We start from the raw sequence: 17,190 nt of genomic DNA, 5'->3' as shown, positions 1-17,190 counted from the left end.
AGGTCTCTTGCAGGAGTTGTTACTGCAGGAGTTTGGAAAGTGCTGCTCCAGGGGTCTCATGGCAACTCTGCTCAGCAGAACTCAGGAAGATTTCTCCTCATCCCTCATGCACCAGAATCAACCTCCTGTGATCAGCACTTTCCCCTTGCTGCAGATGCTGGACAGGGTCAGTCAGTGTCACATCCCCCTGCCAGAGCAAAGCAGGAGCTCAACCATCACTTCTCAGTTCTGATCCTACAGTCCACGAAGTGATCCAGAGGTTTGGGGTGACTGTGGATGCTGCAGAGTGAGGAGGAAGAGGGCACAAGGAGGGGGAAGGAGTGGGGTGCCAGGATGTGTGATATGAGTAAGATACATTTTTAAAATGTTCAGTACCTTCAGTAGTGGGATTCAACACCAAGAACTCCAGCAGTTGCCCTGACAGAGGATTAACTAGTAAGAATGGTTAATTCAGGTGGTCTCATCAGGCTCTCCCAGTTTGTGCTTACCCTCAGTGACAGTGTCAGGGCAGAGCTGTTACTCCCCAGGATGGGGATGGAGTTAAGGCACCTTTACAAGCTTGCAGGACCCAAGCCAGCAGCCCAACACAAAGTAAATTAACAGAGATGTTTCCATCTACCTATTGTCATGAGTTTTGATATTTTATTGCTTTAAAAAGAGGAATTCCGCCATCTCTCCAATTTCCCATGCTACAGTCACATCAGTCCTCTGGTTTATCTCCCATGGACATTCTTGGATACACAGATGGTTGGTTTTTTTAAAAAAAAGCTTAAATGACCACCAGGGCGAAGTGTTTAATGTATTTTAAAATCTAAAAAACCCTAATCTATCTAAAAACAGAATATCAACAAGCAGGATATCGACCTGTTAGGTCCACCTTAAGTCTCCATAAATGCAAAGTCTTGATCAAGAGTGACACAAGCTACATAAAAAACTGGAAAGGAAAAAAAAGAAAAAAGAAAAAGCAACCCCAAACCACTGAATTCTCAGAAACTTACACTTTAGCTGATCTGGCAATCATCTCTCTTATCACTGCTTATGTACTAGGACAAAGAGGCTCTGGGTAGAAATTTAACTCTAAAGAAATGCAGACATATCAATGACACCAGGGTTTTTTTAAAAGGCTTTTCAATTTTTATACAACAAAATTTTTCAACTGAAAATACTTTATCACAACAGTGGAGCTAAGCAGTAACTGCCATGTGTGCATTCACAGAACATCACGAGCTAAAACAAAGATGGACAACATCACAAACAGGATCAGACACTCCCCTCTGCTTATCTGCTCTCCAACCTCATTCCGTGGCAATGGAAGTGTTTTCTGCACAGGTATTTGCAAGTGAGCTCATAAATCAAACCTCTACAGCTTGAGGGTTCTGCATAGAAATCTCCATCCCTATGAGATGGTAACAGGATGTTCCAGCACAGTTTCCTCAAGAGTTCCACAGTTTCACACCTGGTCACTAAGATCTACACAGAGAGCACAGGGTACAGGTGTCAGTGCTAGAACAAAGAGTGAGCCTACATGCACTGATGTAGTTTGCTTCAAGTCTCTGCTACACATTTGGATATGGACACTGAGTGGTTGTCTCTGCTTTAACTCCCTCAGAACTGAGCAGACTCTGGAGGGAGGCACCTACACAGGCTGCAGACAGCCCTGGAGCACCACCTGGAACACACAGGGGTAACACTGACAGTCCTTCCCTGCTTGCCCTTTTAATTTATTTTCTTTTCCCCCCCTAAACCAAACTTGCAAGTAGGTAAGACCCTGATGCAGCAATTAATAAGCAAACTTTTACAAGCTGACTCCAGATACCACCTTCCTCCAGCACGACACAGGCAGCCTGGTTCTTCCCCCAGCAAGCAAAGGCAGAGGCAGGGTGGGCAGAGGTCCATTCCTGTGGGCACACAGCTGGCATCCTGCTCCTGCCCCCGGCCTTCCAAAGCTCAGCTGTGGGCTGCTTCAAAGAATCTTGTCATCTTCATCAAGGAGAAAGCCACCCCTCCCTTCCAAGCACAATGGCTTCAGTGACAAGTCCAAGACTCCAGGCCCAGCACAGCAGTCACTGTTTGGCCTTTTTCACAATGGTGCCCACAGCTGAGATCACCGTGGTTTTGGAGCCACTGGCACTGGTTGTCACTGTGACAACACCTGGCAGTGTTGCAGTGGTGGTGAGGATGGTGGGCTGAGCTATCGTTGTTACAGGGATGGCAGAGTCCCACTTGCTCTTCCTCTTCTGGGCATCTGTGAATTTGATTAAACCAAGCACACAAGGATTAGCATCATGTTAGAGGTCACCAATCCCTTCTTAACACCCTGTCTTGTCAGCCCTTACTATCCCACTGAGCTTCCCCTCACATTAATTTCAGGATACACTGGCAGTAAATGGTGAGGAGGAAAGGGAACTTTTCTCTTGGGGTACCAGGAGTCAAAGCAGAGCTCTAGACCTGAACTCCAGCCAAAGGGGAGACAGGATCACTCCCTGCCCCAAAGCAGATTTAATTTCAACAGAGCACATGTATCCTGCTTGTTCAGCTACAGGCACTGGACACACTCCTCAGATTTTTCTCCCTTCCCCTCAGTTTCCAAGGCAGAAGAATGATTTCCAGTGTTTCCAAATTTCAAAATCTATCAGTCCCAGGAATACTCTACAACCTCAGACAGCACCAGGTTTCTTGACCCACTAGTAAGTCTCTTCACTACCCCACCTGGCCCTAGCCTTTCATTCCAGAAGGACAGCCATGGAACACAGGGACTAGAGGAAGGCTAGTCCAACACTCCTTAGAAAAAACACTCCCTTGCATTATCTACAGGATCATTAAGGAGCCTTCAGGCTTCAGAGAGCACTAATCCCAGCATTACTGCAGCTTAAGGGGTACATTCACAGCTATTCTTTACCTCCCACAGTGGTGCTGGATGTTGTGGTGGTTGTGGAAGCAGCACTCGTTGTTGTTCCCTTTTTAGTGCCAGTCACAAATTCGATCTGGGAAGGGAGAGAGACACAAGAGAAAGGGGAGAAGACAAAAAAATGAAGTGTTAAGATACACAGCCTTTTTTTAACCCACAGCACCTCTCTTTGTTTTTTAAAAACAGCTTTAATGTGATGTAAGTCACTGGACTGGCCTCTCAGCTGCCCATCATGCAGGAAGGAAGACAGACCTCAGGCCATGAGAATTAAAGATTAATTAAGCTGCAACCCAGCTCCTAAATCTGATACAGTAAAAATGTGTTTGTCAACAAGCACAAGATTTGATAAAGCTCAGGATGGATCCTGTTCATTAAACACTGTATTTATGCAGTTAGAATCACTTATTCCTTTAAGGAACATGCAAGGCAAGTCCCTGCTTGCACAATTTATTGTGACTGCATCACAGCAGGAAACCTGGCAACAAGAGCTCCAACAGCACTGCAGCTTCAGAGCTGCAGATCTGGGCAAGGGCATGATCAGATACCAGGGTTACTGTGCAAAAAACCAAAAGAAGCAGCAAGACACAGCATGCACTACGTGAAAAACCCTCCATGTACTGGAGATGGGAGGAGCATTCTGTAGCTTAGGTGGCAAATCTCTAACATTAGACATGTTCTAATGCCAGCCTGGCTTAAAGGAAACGCAGGACAGGAATGAAATCTCTTCCAAAGCCTCCCTGTGTTCTTTCTGGGGCATTATCTAAGAATAACTGGGCTTGTCACAAAATGCATAAAGTTAAAATAGGCCCAGTTTTTCTGGAAATTGGATGCAACAAGGCAGTATCAGAGAGAACAGAATGCAGGTAATTGTCTCACACTGAGACATGATGAGGAAATTAAGCTTTAACTAGGCTAGGCACCAGGCAAAATGTCATAAATTAAGGGAAAAGCTGTTCTTTATTCATTATCTTGCCTGTATCTGACTTAGTGAATGCCATTTTTAGAGTTCTGGTTTAAAAATACTGAGAAAACAGGAGGAAATCCAGTGGAATAAACAACCTATAAATGAACCTATAAGGAAGGGCAAATAACTTGATCTGTGCAGTTTGGGAGAGACATGCAAGAAGAAAGGAGAGATCTGGGATAAAACAAGCAGCTTTAGTGTAGAAATAGCAAAGCAATAGAATGAAATTCAGCAGGAAAAGAAACAAAAGCCCTGAACCTGCATTTCTTCAGGTTTTGAGGTGGTACCTTTGTGCGTTCCTTCTTGGCCTTCTCCAGTTTGTCCATCTCGATCTTCTGGGCTTTAGCTGAGAAAGAGCAGAAGATGTGAAGCATAAGAACAATAAAATCCCATAGTTCTAATTCACATACTTCCTATGATTAAAAAAAAATTCTATATAGAAAAATTGAACTGCCATGAAAGTAACTGCTGCTTTTTAATCAAAGCATCTCAGCACTAATTTAATGATTTGAGAGATGAAAACATTGCAGAACCAATTTAAATTAAAAGTCTTTCCAAACTGATGAAGCATCAATAACATTCAGGCACAGCCAACCAGAATGGAGTCATTAAAGAGCAGCATGTGATGACTTCTCATTTATACAGAAAGTGAAGACTCCAGTGCAGTTAATTAAGTACAAAACACAAAGACCTAAGCTAGGACAAAAAAAGAGAATTCCTGGAATTACCTAATGCCTCATAATATGAATCCTCTGACCAGCCATGAGGATCAAACATGTCCTGAAAAAAAAAAAAAAAAAAAAAAAAAAAGAAATCAGATTAGGGCTATTCCCACAGAAATGCAAAACCCAGTGGAAAAATGTTTCATGTATTTCTGTTCTCTGATGATAATCAGAGGTGACAATGAGAATCATCACTGATTTCTCCTGTATCCCACTGACACAAAGATCCCATCAGACCTTCTTTTATGGAACCGTGTTCTGTTGTGAATGAAGAAACAGCTTTGAAGCAAAAAGGATGTTGGGGTAAGTCATGCATTTTTCTGCTACTCAGCTTCTTTCCCCCCTCAAGGAGCTCCATTCAGACCTCCACACTTCAGCAGCTTTTGTGCAGAATCACTGTAGCAGAGGTTGAGGCACTGAGGCTCAGTGCCACACAAAAATGTTCACTTCTCTCCAGAGGCTCAGACTGAGGTTGCCTTACAGGACCTCTATCTAAGCAAGCAGGCTCAAGGAAGCCTGAGGTGAGACTTTACACCTCTGTGTTACCTTCACCCACTCCTTTTCCAGTCAAAGGCACTGCCCCTCACCTTTGGATAATTGGTACCAAGTTCATCAATGGAACAAAACTGGATCAGCTTCTCATAGATGCTGCAAAGGAAAAGCAAGAGGTCAGAACAGAAGCAGGGAGGTTGAAGGGAACAGAAGTGTTTCAGTTGTGCCAACAGAGTTTGTCACCTCTTCACACTACAAAGTGAAATGAGAACCTGGGAAGTTACCCCTGCTATGATGGATGTGACACCTCATTATCCACAGTATTTCCTACTCCTCAAAAACATCTCCCAGCTCCCAGAACAGTCTCATCTTCTAAAGTACTTAATCCCAAGCCTTCACATTTAAAATCTAACCAACACACCAATTCAGGCTGCTGCTTTACCAAACATAAAGAAAAATTTTACTGTTTCAGTCACAAAATTGAGAAAGACAATTTGTCAGCAGTAGTTCTTCCTGTTCAGGATCCTTCTACTACAACTCCAACACAGAAGAAAATTCTTCAAATTCTCTCTGTGGTGCTGTGATCACATGAAAAGATGGTGGCTCACCTGGGATTGCGGAATTCTTTTTTCCTCTGGATGATGTAGTTCATATCCATGCCCTCTTTCACCTTCCTCTCATACAGCTTTTGAATTTTATCCTAAAGGAGAAAGATTATAGGGTGAGCCAGGATGACAAGGAGCAGCACCCCAGCTGGTCAGTGTAGATGTGTAAAGAAGCCAAATGAACCAGTGACCTCCTTAAACAGAGCCAGGATTTCAACTTTACACCAGGGCTAGGATGCTTAAGAGACACTTTTTCCTTGAATGTCTGAAGTGCCTCCATGAATTAATTGGTAAAGGAATTATCTTTGCACTTACTGAAGGCTTTAGTGATTAAAGACCTGCATATAAGGCACAGACTCCTCCTTCCCAGTCTGCTGTTTCCCTTTACAGCCACGACACAGAGAAGCTAATTCTGAAATCCAGAGGTTGTCCTGCAACTCACAGCAACAACCTACGGCCACCTGCAGCTTCAGGTGAGCACCAGAGAAACAGCAGCTGGGCTACACTGCCCACAGGGCAGAGTTCCTGCTCATTTGTTACCCAGGCAGAGCCAGAGCCAAGTTCTGCTGGACAACTAAACCCAGTGTGATCATCAGGTATTGCTGGGGGTGCCCAAATGCTCTTAGGAACAATGTGCTCATAAATCCCTGCTTTGGTACCAGTCAGATGGAATCAGCTTCTCTTTCCACATGAACCACAAGGCACGAGCCCTTGCCAAAGGCAACTGAACTGACTCAGGTTGCAGATATCAAGCAGTCTACTCTCCAAAAAGGCTAAAAGATTTCAAATCAAACATGATTTTTTCCTTCCTCAGCAAGGTGGATGAAAATAGGTAAAAGTATTCCTCCTCTGGTGATGGTGAAGGGACAGCAGAGGCAGCACCTTTCAGACAGATCAGAGAATTAAGTGGTACTGCTAAAATATTGTCAGTAATTTCCATCATGTCTTCTTTATGACAGAAATTTCTCATGTACAAGAGGCACATGAAACAAGACCAGAGGATGGGAGAAACTGAGTCAATTTTCCTTTGTTGCTTCTGGATAAGTCACTTCATGTCTCCCTCCCTGGACAGTCAAACACAGAGCTGACTATTGTCTGAGGGCTTGCTGCAGCCTGAATAAAGGAGGATTGTTAAGAGCTGATATGAAACTCAACGACTTTAAAAAAACTTTTATAAGATAAATTATCATCAGGTTGTCACAAAATCAGCAAGAGGAAATGACACAATCTCCACGACTAGCACACACATTGTGAGGTTTGAAGGAACAAAATGCAAAAAGGTGAATCTGGGGAGTAGGAATGATTGAATAGGTGTTCCCTTTTATCCTCTCCCCATGGAATAGACATCAGGTTCCTCAAGTCCACAAATGGGCAACTACTCAATTTTATAATAAGAAATGCTCCCTTTGGCAGTGTTCAAAATACAGTTTATCAGGGGAAAAATGTGACAAAAGAGCAAACCACCAGTGAAAAGCCCAGAACATTTAGCATTTCTAAGGAACAATCCCATCTCCTTGCTCAAAGTGCTCTAAGATGTGGTTTGACCTGCCAACAGAGGACAAGCTCCCCTTTGATGTAACACACTAAACTGCTGTTAAAGGGGAAAAAATCTGCTTTATTCTGTCTGCCTGTCAAGCTCTGTGCATTCCTCAGGTCTAACACACTCCTGGATATTGATGTCAGAACAGTAAAATCCTCCCACAGCACTAGAGGAGGGTTTGGGTGTGCCCAGGTACAGTGTGTGGAGAAGAAAGCATCATCTGGATGGTGAGTCACTCTGAATCACCACTGCATGTCAGGGGCTACTTTATAGAGCAGTCCAGGAGTGATTCTTTACTTGTATTTCTGCTGGGCAGAAAACCAGAATTAAAACTCAAGCATGTATTAGGGAACATCTCTGCTCTTTCACTTGCACTCCATGAGGAGAACACAGAGGGTTATTGCAAACTTGGTCACTGCCATCATTTGGGTGTGCACCAGAGAAAACATGCATTTGTATTCTTTTTGTTGCCTCTACCAGCCTCCCCTCTAAATGTTTACCATCCAGAGACATGTAGGTGGAAAAGGAATTCAGGCATTGCTGCCTCAACTATTCCAGTTCAGGGGATTTCGGGCCTGTGTAGAAAAACAATTTGTTCTTTGCTATGGAGCTGAATTTGCTGAGGTAAGAGGGAAGCAGCCCTGACAGTAAACACTGCTTTTGTATCACTGCAAGAGTTGTTTTAAAGTGTAAATAACCCAGAGAAGCTGGAAAACAGCTTAAAGCTACTTTGAGATTCTGAAACTAAACTAGAACTGCAGTAAAGCCTAAAGCATTAACATGGTGCAACTCAGTGTGGTAAAACCCAGCTTTAATGCTGGAGCTTTGCCCTGTGCAAAATTACTGAGCAGGATTCCCAAATATGCCCTGAACTACAAATCTTTAAAAAAAAAAAGAAAAAAAAAAAAAGAAGTGGACTTATACCAACCTGCAATTGGTTAGAACATCTGCCAGGAGGCTCGGGAGGGATTTTGATTTCATCTGGAGACATGTTCCGCACTCTCTCTGAAAAAGAAGCTGGAGAGAGCAAACTGGGATGAGTTCTGGCACTACTGATGTGAATTTCAGCCATACAAGTCATTAAATTTGTTTTATGTCTTTGTCAGCACTACTCCCTCATTGAGAACCCAGGGCAAAGGTGATGAGAATGCTGCTTGTGTTTTTTTCAAGGTGCTGAGCAAGAAGCAACTACAGAACCTAAAAGTTAGGTCATTAGAAGAAGGATGTGATGCTTGTTTTATTGATGCCTAAGCTCTTGGAGAGAGCACTGAACCATGCATGTGGAGGACCAGAGAATCAATTTTATGCCAGAGCAGTCTGGCTCTTTCCTGTTTTGGGAGAGATTATCTCTTGGTGACTATTTAGTTCAGGACATACCTGGATGGACCAAAATGGTTCAAGGAGGGAACAACACTCCCCAAGGCTGTCAGGAGTTAACCACAAGAAATTACATTTTGCCCTTAAGTTAACACTTCCTTAACAGGCACTTTGATCTTTGCTTACAGAGACAGACTATTACTAGAAAGAACAACTCGTCCTGCAGGACTGGGAGCAGCCCAGTCCACACTGCCAAATTTCCACAGCTGTTTGTACTGGGATATACTACTACAGTACCTGACTGCCCTGTAAAGATTAGTTTACAGAGTTATCAACAAAAGAAACAGTGACATTTCCCCCCATTGCTTGCTACTTTCCCACTATTATGGGAAACCAAGGCAATTTTCTGGCCAAGCCTTGGAGCAGAGATTTGTGCCTCATTTAAACAACTGGGATTGTTTTCAAGCATAATTTGTCCAGGGAACACATCCCAGAGTTGCTCAGTAATGGATAAGAGACCTGAGAGTAGCACAGAAGTCACATTGACCAAGTTTTTCACATGTGCAGCTCTTCAGTCACACATTCCTCAGCAGCACTGCCTGAGCTGCAGCTCCAGCACCCAGAGTTCAGCTCCTCTGAGTAAAGGCCAGGAGGGCCCAAAGGCCAGACAGGGCTGCTGGAACTCTGGAGAGCTGAAGCTACAGATAAACAACACCACACATGACCAGTGCTGCCACAGTTTCCATGCCCTTTGTAAAAATGTGAAGCACTAAGGACAATACCCTTTGGAAAGGCAAAGCTGGCAGGCAACCACTCATTCTATTTGATCAAGACGTTGCTGAGGGTTAAATTCTTCAGCAGTTGCCAGTAACGAACAAAAAGTGTCCTTTGGCATTTACCAAGTGGGAGCCTTTATGGAAGGAGGAAAGCTTGCCAGAGTCCCCAGAGAAAGGCAGGCAAAGGGAGCTCCCTGACAACAAGGCACACATTTGTTACAGGTTACAGCTGCCGGTGGGATGGGGAAGCCTCTGGGTTAATTAGAGGTTAGGAAACCCAGAAAGATAGTGGCAAAGACACAGAAGTGTGGATAATACACAGCACACAAGGCTTGCTGGGAAAGGTAAAAGCTGATTAACAGCTTAAGAGGTTCACAGCATCAGCAGAAATATTAAAAAAAAACCCAAAACAACACATTAAATCCAGACTTCATAATGCAACGAAAGCATCTAAAATAAAGTCAGGGGAAAAAAAAATCAAGCTTTTCTCCACATTAGACATCCCACAGGCTCCCTTGTCTTTGCAGATGAGCCACAGAGAAACAAAACACTTATGCAAAGGGGAACTATGTGCTCATATAAACTCAGGAACTCTGGGCAGGACCTCTGTTTTACCAGCAAAAAAAAAGTCAAAGTCATTAAGAATGTCTTCAGCAATCCATTCAAAGCCTCCTTGAAAAATAAATTAACTCTGGAGGCAGAACAAGAGCTCCCAATAAGACAATATATTTTGATGCATGACTTTTCAGGTTTGGTGCTCATTTCCTCTTTTGTTTGAGCCTCGTGAAAACAATCCTTTATCAACATTATGGGGGGAAACATCTTTTAATGGTTTACAAGGAACTGGAACTAAGGAATTTTTGCCTCCTGCAATCCCACCAGAGCTGGAGGCAGCTGAACACTGCCAGCAGCAAGGCAGGACATGCACCTCACAAACTGAGCACAAACTTGCAGCATTACTCAGTTATTTCATCACTTTGCAGCCAGACTGAGTTGCCACATCATGAGGAAGAAAAGGGTGAGTTTAAGGGTGAGTTTAACCCCTCTGGGCTTATTTAGAGTAAGAAAGTACAAATTATCCATGTCCTCCAGCAGCTCTCAAACTTGCTCCCCAAACAGACAGAATGGCTGATTCCACAGCATCCTCTTCCCTAGGGGAAAGGGCTGCTGGGATTATAATCCTGGCACTTGCATGTATGGCCATAGGCTCCTCTATAAAACAGTTTGTGTTTTTCAAGTCCCAAGGGCAGCTTTCCACCACCTCTACAGCAATAACTGCAGATGAACAGCTCACAACGAGGTGTGTCCTCACAGGATACATCCAACTGCTCTGTGCATCCTGTTATTCCTGCCAAGATCAAAGTTTTAGTTTGACATGAGTCACAGGTAGTGACACTGGCTTCAGCCCCTCATTTGCACTGTGATTTGCAGGCTCATAGCCTAGAGGATCTCCAAGTGTGGACCTCAGGAAGTGGCTGTTGGCACAATTAATCACTCCAGGCACACCCAAATTCTGGCTCACAGTAAGTAAATATCTTCCCCAATCAGATCCTCAGTGCTGACAAAGAACTAAGGCTGTGAAGCAGATCCCATGAGTCAGATGGGGGCTCAAGAATGCAGGGACCACTGCCCCTAAAGCATGTTGCTTTTAAAGGACACTGCTGCTGGTGCTTAGTCTCTTTCCACAAACTGACCTAAAAATGTGCTTCATCAGCACGAGCAATAGGTGCCTGTAGCTTTTTGTGCACTCAGTACATGCACTATGGCAAAAGAGGGCCACTCCTCTGCTCCCCAGCCATGCACAGCAGGCCAAAGCACAGGCAGATATTAGGGGGGACCTCACAAAGACTCGGCACCTCAGCAGTCAGTGAAGGTTATTTGCTCACCACATCTTGGTGAAGCAGAAGACTAAATGGAAATGCTACATTTAATGTGCTTCAGTTTGAGATAGATGCATTATGTGACCTATACCAAATAGCAGAAGAGAAAGTGGCACAGTGCAAACTGTGAGCTCCACTTCCAGAAAGAAATAACTGCTCTCAGTCCAAAGGTTGTGCTGGAGACATTGTCAGAGAGCACACAGGAATTCTGTTTCCTACAGATGGGTAGGAATGCTTTCCTAGTGCAGAGAAAAGCAAAATAACAGAGAGAATAGGAGCTGGCTGTACAGGATAGACACAGTACATGGATCATAGCTCTAGGATTAACATTGCTCCCAGGTAGGATGAAAAACTCCTGTCCCTTTCAGGGGTCACTCATATGCTGTGTTTGAAGCAGTCACAAGGATTAGAGGCAGTTCAGGTGCCAGTTTGTTTCTGAAGGTCACACTACACGAATAAAAACAAGGAAAGGGTGATCAGAGTGACAAGGGTTTCCCCTGGAGACACCCAAACCGGTGGTGCCTGGTCTCTAAAACTGCATTCCCTGGCACTCAAGTCAAGGCTGCTTGGCATAAACCAGGGTGTGGGGGGTTCTGATTTCCTGGCACCAGAACACCCAAATCACAGGGAAGAACTGGAGATAACAACATGCCAGTGAGTCACCCATCCATGGAAGGACAGCAGGTCCCTTTCTGCTCCATGGGCTGAGAAATGCAGAGGGAGACCTGCAACTCAGCCCAACTTTCTGCTCCTATGAACACTGACTTTGTGCTGAGATATCCCAAGGGCTGGAGAGAACATTTCTTACAATCCAAAAGGGAAACAACCACACTGCAAAGAACTTCAGGGGAAAAAAATCCCTACATCCTAAAAGCATTATTTTGCAAGGCTGCAGGAAACAGCAAATGCAATGTTGTGGCAGCATCATGAACTCTTCAAAGTGGTATAAAAAGCCCAAAAGGACAATGCTGATATAGAAATCTACGAAAATAAAGTTTCACACATATTTCCTTCTCAACCATGGGGCTGAAACCTTCCCTCTCATTCTGTCAGTCATTGATTATGTGATTACTGCTTTGGCATAAATCAGGACAAGCACGCACTTTCCAGCGGCTCATCTCTACTGTTTTCTTTGTGCCAACTCCAGTGCTCACCTAGCCTGCACTAAGCACATCAGGGAATGGATCCAGCTGGAAGCCTCACAGGATAAAAAAAAAAAAAAAAAAGAAGCAAAAAAAAGAGCAGTGAAGATGGATCCCAGCTGGCTCCCACTCCCAGAGCTGCTCCTACGTTATTGTGCATCCGGGGGAGGTAAAACACAAACAGTGCTTTTGGCAGGAGCCTACATTTATTTAATACTTAAGCAACTGCACAATCACAGACTTTAATAAAGGTGATGCTGAAAAATGTAGGGTTATCTTCTGAGAAGGGCAGGCCTGTACGCTTTTAATGCAAAAAGCAGTTGTGGAAAACTGTCCAAGGAGGACCTTGACTTCCACAGACTGATACACAAAACCTGAGGTGTCCAGATTGGAGCAGTTATTTGCTTTGTGTCAGGAAATCTTGCACCTTTTTCCATTAAAGAGTTTTAACTGTGAAAGTCCAAGTTTCCAGAAAGGGAGTGGTTCTTACATTACTCCAACCTTAAGTCTTTTGCAACAGTTCCTTTTCAAGTAGATAAGATATGGTCTAATGGAACAGACCTACAGAATCCAGCAAGGCAAGTATGCTGCTAATAACCTGGTTCTGCACAAAGCCAGCCTGCAGACTGCTGTTGGGAAAGGATATTAAAGATAAGATTGCAGAGACCTCAATCCAGGTCTCAGACTCCCCAACACTGTTCACCCAGGAGTTGTGACACTGCCAATTGTTCCCTGCGCTGCTTTTGTGCAAGTCTGAGCCACCATGAGGCAAAGAAATCTAGTCTGGGCAGTCACTGGGGGAAAAGGGGACTGACAGAACTGTAACCTGAGCTTTACACCTTCATTAAGGACTTCCCACCACATTGTTTCACAACAGCACAGCTTCACCCGTATGGAAAACACAGAGGAAAAGAGCAGTTGGCTTCCAGAGAGTTTGCTGAACTTTTTACCCCAAATACTGTTGTCTCAGCCATGTTTTTCCAGGGTGCATTTTGAGGCAGATGAGTAGATTGGAGAAAGATTTCTGTTGCATTTGATGATGAGATTGGTTGAAGCAGTTTTGCCCTCTAAAGGCAGAAAATCCAATAGAGCAGTTGCAAGGTCAGGGCAGGTCAACTAAAAAGGACTTATAAATCCCAGACTTCAGTGATGGCTGCTGTAGGAGTCACAGCTGAGCACCTGAGTATTTACCATCTTAATTTACACTTATCACACTTTATGGCTGAAATATTAAACTGATTTGAGAGATGAAGCAACTTCCAAACTTATTAGTTCTTAATGATATTAATACATGATACCACATAACTGCAGGAGTAACTTCAAGAACAGAGGATCAGTTCAAGACAGTCAGAAATAAAATATAAAATACAGTTTCTGTGCAGCTCCAAAGAGACCAGTGGATTGTATTTCAAGCTGAAAACCCTGGACTTTCCAAATCTAATAATGGTGCAATGAATAAATGAGATGTCACAAAAATCAAGTAAGTTTTAGTAACACAATACTATGCCAGCACAGCTGTAAATCTCTAAGTGGCTCACATTTAAATGGGGATATTTGAGTTTTGGAAGCCACAGAGCAAAGTCATTACTCCTGATTCCACTGACTCTGTCTAGACAAAGCTACACTATTGGTTTTAAGCTAATCTAGAAAAACACCAACACTGCCCTTTACATACATGTTTTAAACATGAAATTATTTTTTGTATTTTTAAGCACGAAACCTTCACTGAAAATATCCAGGCAATCATTGCCAGGGCATAGGGAAGATGCTTTTTAAAAGGTGGGACATAGAAGGTCTAGCTTGGGAAAAAACCTATGAATAAATACTTCTGAATGAACTTACCAACTAGCTCCTGAGGATCTCTTTTCTCCACTTCTGAGAATTCCTGAAAAAAAGGAAGAAGAAACAGATTTTAGTCAAGTTATGCCTCCAACCTAAAACGCTGTTTATTTGTTTAGAAATTAACAATTTTATTCTGAGACAAGAGAATAAAAATTAAGAATGAAATTCAATTTATTAGATAAGAGGACAATGTCTGGACTATGGAAAGTTGAAGTCTAATAGGATGCTCCATTTCTTTGCAAAGCTAAATTTAATGAAAGAATTAAGGCTTTGTTTCACCAGTTGTTGGACATTGAACTCCTTTGGAATTCCACAGAAACTGCTGTACTCAAAGCCTTTCCTCAAAACATATCAAACCATAGATTCTCCATTTTTGGTGACTGGCCCTGGGCACCAAGCAGGAGTGAGTGTTTCAGAGCACAGTTGGGTAAACACAGGCTGGATCCAGCCTGCAGGAGATTCCTTTAGCCCTGGGAATGCCAACCACAGGCCTGTGCCATCCCCAGTGCTCTGAGCAGGACCAGCATTCCCCAGAGGAATGTGACAACAGCCCAGACGCTCCCAGAGCTCAGGGACTTCAGGGCAGCTCCTGATCAGCCTCTCCAGCCTCCGAGAGCTCTGCAGGGTCCCAGGCTGCAGAGGTTTGCCAGATGTGTGTGTGTGATGTTAAATTCATCTCTGCCCCTGTGCCATGCAGGGCTTTGGCTGACAAACCCTCTCCAAACCAAACTGACAGGGAGTGTGGTGGTGATGCAGATCCCATCTTCCCATTTTAGAAGGATGATCCCACTGTCAGTTCTCCTGCTGTTGCTTTCCAGGAGTGATCCAGCCAACCTGCTCTACCAGAGACTCCAGGGCAACCTCCACTGGCCTGCAGTGCTCTGTTGGAGATTCTCCACACAGCTAATCCTTGCCTGGTTACAGACATTAAGGACACTTCATTTGCAGGTGTTTGCAGTGGAGTTTGCTGAGCAGGAGGCATTATGCAGGATAAGACAAGCTTAAATATGGCTTCACCATACTGAGACCAACACTCAAATGCTTTGGTGCTTCTGGGAGATCCCAGAGAGCCACAAGCAATATCAAGTTCAGCACAAATAAAGTTTCTGAAACAGTACCAGCTGTATCCCAACACTGCCCTCTCCCCCTGCCTCCCTCCCAAAGACCTTTTGTGACTCACTGGACTGTTTGTCCAAAATTCCTCAGTGCCTCCAAACACTGAAGCCATTCATTGAACCTGACACTGACAGAATGCTGCCTGCTTGCTGCTTGGTAACCGCCCCCTGACCCCTCCTGTCCTCCCTTTCCACTCAGGTGAGGGGTGCACCAGGTGAGGAGAGAGCACTGAGGTCACCAAGCCAGATGTGGGAACAGCCTGTGCCAAACTCACTCGGAAAATGACCCATTTTCAGAGAAGCCAAAGCCCTCTGGAAGCAGAAAAACAAATTCTTTGTGTGGCACTAACTGCTAGAGGGCATTTTTTATAGCCATTCATGGAAGACACAAAGTAAAAAAAAAAAAAATAAAAAGGAAAGCACTATTTCTGCATTGGTACACTTGGACCACAAAAATACAAGGCTAAAGCTATTTTAGAAAAAGAAAGAAGTACACAGAGGAACATGCATCTTCTCCCTGGCCAGCTGGCCCCAGGCCCCTCTGAGATGGGCTGAAGTGTCACAGCTCCAACCCCTCTGTGACAATGCCTTTGGTGTGTGCATCAACAGCTCTTCTTCCAGGGCCTCCAGCAACACAGACAGAGAGAAATTTAAACAGGAACATGACATTTCAATGCAAAAAATGTATGCCAAAGCAGTAGCTCCCCTTGGTGAGAGCACTGGACAGGAATCCACCAGACTGTGTTCTCCACAAACCTACATGGATGGGGAGTCCACAGACTGAGCTTCAGATCAGCACTGGAGAATTGGGAGCAATTCTGTGGTAACTGATGGGCTGTGAGGACAAATCCAGATGAACACAGAGGCTGGAGAAGCTCACAGAGCTGCAGATGCAAGGTAACATCTGTCCAGGCACATACAGTGATTCACCAGCAGTAAATACATGTGGTCAGGAAGCTGCTCATTCCCTTTCAGGGGGGAACTTGCTAGATGGGTAATTAAAACTATTTCTCACCTTGGTTTGAGACAACAAGCAAATGTTTGTAGAGGTGAAAGGAGGGAACTGCTTTAGCTCCAACCTTGACTAAACTTGATCCTGCACTCTCATCTCTTGAAAGTTTTAAGCAGAACTGAGGGAAGTGGAAGAGACAAACTATGTCCCTGAGCACCTCTTGATCCTCCCTCATACCCAGCATTGCATTTATTATTCCATTATGCTCCCCATCTCCTTCTGCCCACTTGCCCACAAAAGCAAGAGAAATAATCCCCCAAAACAGCAATACTGCCAAGGAGGCACTCAAGCAACCAAGGGGCACAGCCAAATTCAAGTGCATTAGACATGGACTATGTGGCCCCAAAAGGCTGCCCTATAATTTGGGCCACTAACAGCCTTGCAAGGGGCTCTGCTGCATTTCTGGCTTTTCCAGAGGGCCATTTTCAAGTCTCCTCTATGCCTGGAGTTAGTACCAAGCATAACCACACAGCTCTCAGGAAACATGAATGAAGATGCTGAGAGAAAATGTGATGGCAAACCCTCTCCTTTCATGTACCTTATATTAGACAAAGATCTCTTAAATGTCAGCTGTGTTAAATAAATAGTATGTTCTATGAACTTCCAGAATCATCAGTAAGTTTGCTTTTACCAGAATTTTCTTCTTTAATTTCCATCCTTTGAGTCTGTCCCATTTCTCACAGGCTAAACAAAGCCAGTCCTATCAGGCTCCACTGTTTTGCCCTGGCCCACACTTTCCCACCACAGCAAGTCCAGTCCCCACATCCTCAGGCCTCAGCCAAGACATCAGAGAGCCCAGAGCTGCAGCAAACAAAAGCAAACACGTTCAGCACTGGATTGCAGCCACACCTCACTGCCCAGGGGATAGGAATTTT

General features: G+C 44.1%; 1 protein-coding gene across 2 annotated transcripts in view; it reads right to left on the bottom strand.

The window, feature by feature from the left end:
- Positions 1–658: 658 nt before the first annotated feature.
- The window catches only part of SAP30BP (SAP30 binding protein), a 29,511-nt gene continuing 12,979 nt past the window's right edge, over positions 659–17,190 (bottom strand). Inside the window, exons 3-10 of one of the 2 annotated variants that reach the window (XM_083874898.1) lie at positions 14,189–14,231; positions 8,160–8,248; positions 5,695–5,786; positions 5,182–5,242; positions 4,601–4,652; positions 4,160–4,218; positions 2,900–2,984; positions 659–2,245 (exon numbers count right to left, since the gene is read on the bottom strand). In XM_083874898.1, the coding sequence (XP_083731024.1) occupies positions 2,064–2,245; positions 2,900–2,984; positions 4,160–4,218; positions 4,601–4,652; positions 5,182–5,242; positions 5,695–5,786; positions 8,160–8,248; positions 14,189–14,231 (663 nt within the window). In that variant the 3' untranslated portion in view covers positions 659–2,063. The remainder of the gene's footprint in view (positions 2,246–2,899; positions 2,985–4,159; positions 4,219–4,600; positions 4,653–5,181; positions 5,243–5,694; positions 5,787–8,159; positions 8,249–14,188; positions 14,232–17,190) is intronic. The other variant, XM_083874897.1, reaches the window with a different exon arrangement.

This window comes from Zosterops lateralis (assembly GCF_965231275.1).
Source record: "Zosterops lateralis genome assembly, chromosome: 18".
Lineage (NCBI taxonomy): Eukaryota > Metazoa > Chordata > Aves > Passeriformes > Zosteropidae > Zosterops > Zosterops lateralis.
The sequence above is the reverse complement of the archived record's forward strand: the minus strand, read 5'-3'. Positions and strand labels throughout refer to the sequence as shown.